General features: G+C 40.6%; 1 protein-coding gene across 1 annotated transcript in view; it reads right to left on the bottom strand.

Moving 5' to 3' along the window:
* Nucleotides 1-285: 285 nt before the first annotated feature.
* PAPPA2 (pappalysin 2) overlaps nt 286-2,133 on the bottom strand; it is a 316,922-nt gene continuing 315,074 nt past the window's right edge. The window contains exon 22 of the mRNA XM_010850108.1: nt 286-795. Coding sequence (XP_010848410.1) covers nt 721-795 — 75 coding nt within the window. The 3' untranslated portion in view covers nt 286-720. The remainder of the gene's footprint in view (nt 796-2,133) is intronic.

Genomic DNA, 2,133 nt, shown 5'->3' with positions numbered 1-2,133 from the left:
TTGCTTCCCCAGTTCTCTCTCAACCTGCTAATCCCTATGAATAGAAAGATGGTAGAAGAACTCAGTCCTCAAACCCTCAGCATTCATTTTGGATGTGAACTTCACAGCAGCATGTGTGGAACAATGGATAATTTTTAGCTTAGTAGACAGCAAAAAATATAATATATATAATATATTTATATCATTATGTTTAAATACTTATAAAGAATTAATAACTAACCTCATTATTACTAAGGGAGACTACACAAAGAAAGGAGAGAGCCAGTTTAGATTAGATGAGCCCTGAAAGATGGCAATCCATTCAAAATGGGTATTAACAGAGTGTCCCTGGCAACTGCTCTTCTAGTGTTTTGGTATTGTTTTACAAGTTGGGTGGGGCTGAATAGTTGGCAGGGTGCAGAGTAGGGAGCAGGGCAAGAGTTGAGGATGGGATTGGATAGAATATAAATGGGGGAGGAGGGTCCTTGTATATCTATCATATTTCTCTTTCCATTTTAAATCAACTGCCTCTTTGAAGAAACTTTTGCCTGTGATTCTTCCTTACTTGGGCTACTTGATACAATAGTTGGCACCTATAAACGTCCTCTTGCTTTAAGATCCTTCATGTTCTTCTTCCTTCACTTTATGCCCTTTCTTTTTCACTCATCTTTTCTTTCCTTTTGTGGAGGCCCCTCTTCTTACTGCCTCCAGGGCAGTGGAAGGAAGGGCTTGATCCTACAGTTACAGGTTTTCTTCAGCCCTGGGGTCTCGGCAGGTGCATTCATCCTGATCACAGTCAGCAGCAAATGGAATGACCTAAGGGAAGAGAAGTTGAAATCACCAAATGACCAAAGAGAAGTTGAAATCACCCATTTTTGCACCAAGCTTCACACTTTCAACCAGCCTTTGCTTTTCTCACTTGGTCCCCGAGGAAGTGTGGGATAGCATGTCAGTATCACAGAACTGAAATTAACACTCAGTTCTTTCACTTACACACCATGTCTCCTTGGGCAAGGTAAACCTTGTTTTGCTTTCTTTACACATATAAGGTGGGAGGACAACAGCATCTACCTCAGAGGGTGTTTGGATGGTTTCAATAAGATGATGGATATGAAAAACATATTCTAGGTACCTCTAACACCTGTTACTACTACTTCTAACATTACCACTAATGTTTTCACAAAATCCCTGTAAAGCAGGTAAGACGAATGTTAGTATTTTCTTCTTAGAGGTCAAGAGAGGTAGGGTGCCTTAACTCAAGGTCATGACACTACTACCTAGCTCTATAGGTAGGTAGTAGTATAGCTCTACCTAAGACTCTATAACCTAGCTCTATGTTTTCTATTCCCTTGGTGTTCTTGGGGCCATAGGGTCATCTCTGCTATTTTTGTAAGTTTGAGGTTTTGCCCTTCTTGAACCTAGACTATACTTAGGCTTGGTGAAACGATGCATCTCTCTACTCATTGTTTGTGGCTAGGTTGCCTTTCTGCTATGTGATTATCCCTCCTCCAGGCCAGAGATGGCCCAGCAACATTTTCTCTCTTCCTGTTTGCACTGCTACCAACAGATAACCATACAGTTTGAGTGTCCATAATTAGCTTCAGAGACAAGTGGGCATTTAGGAGACATGACATAAAAGTGACAAAGATTCTGCTCTCTGGGCATGGATGGTCAAATGAAACAAAAATAGATCAGGGTATCATTTAATAGTTCAAGTGCACTGAAGAGACAGTCTTGGTGATTGGGCAAGTGGTGGAGAATGGGTGGTAGGGTTTGAGGAAATTTCCCAGCATATTTTCATATATGAATTCACTAATTTAAGAGTCAACAAGAGTCAAATGATTTTTCAATCCCTTTTGTGTATACTAGCCACAACCACTCAAATCCATTAAAGGCAAACCCTAGAACTGCAGAATGTGAGATGGAGACGAGGAGAGAATTGACTGCTTTCTTCTCAAGTGGTTATGCCTTCCTGGGTAGAAAAGGGACCCATGACCAGTTACTTTCTTCAAGTGAGACCAGGAACTAGTTGGCATGATTTCTTACCTGCATTCCAAGCTCTTTATCTCTTTCTCATAGTTTGGGATTTAATGGTTTTTAGAGCAAACTCAACAGTGACACAATGAGCCCTTGAGTTTTCTGCACTAAATAAGT

Source organism: Bison bison, unplaced genomic scaffold (genome assembly GCF_000754665.1).
Source record: "Bison bison bison isolate TAMUID 2011002044 unplaced genomic scaffold, Bison_UMD1.0 scf7180017864289, whole genome shotgun sequence".
In the NCBI taxonomy this organism is placed as follows: domain Eukaryota; kingdom Metazoa; phylum Chordata; class Mammalia; order Artiodactyla; family Bovidae; genus Bison; species Bison bison.
This window is presented reverse-complemented; position numbering and strand designations above follow the sequence as displayed.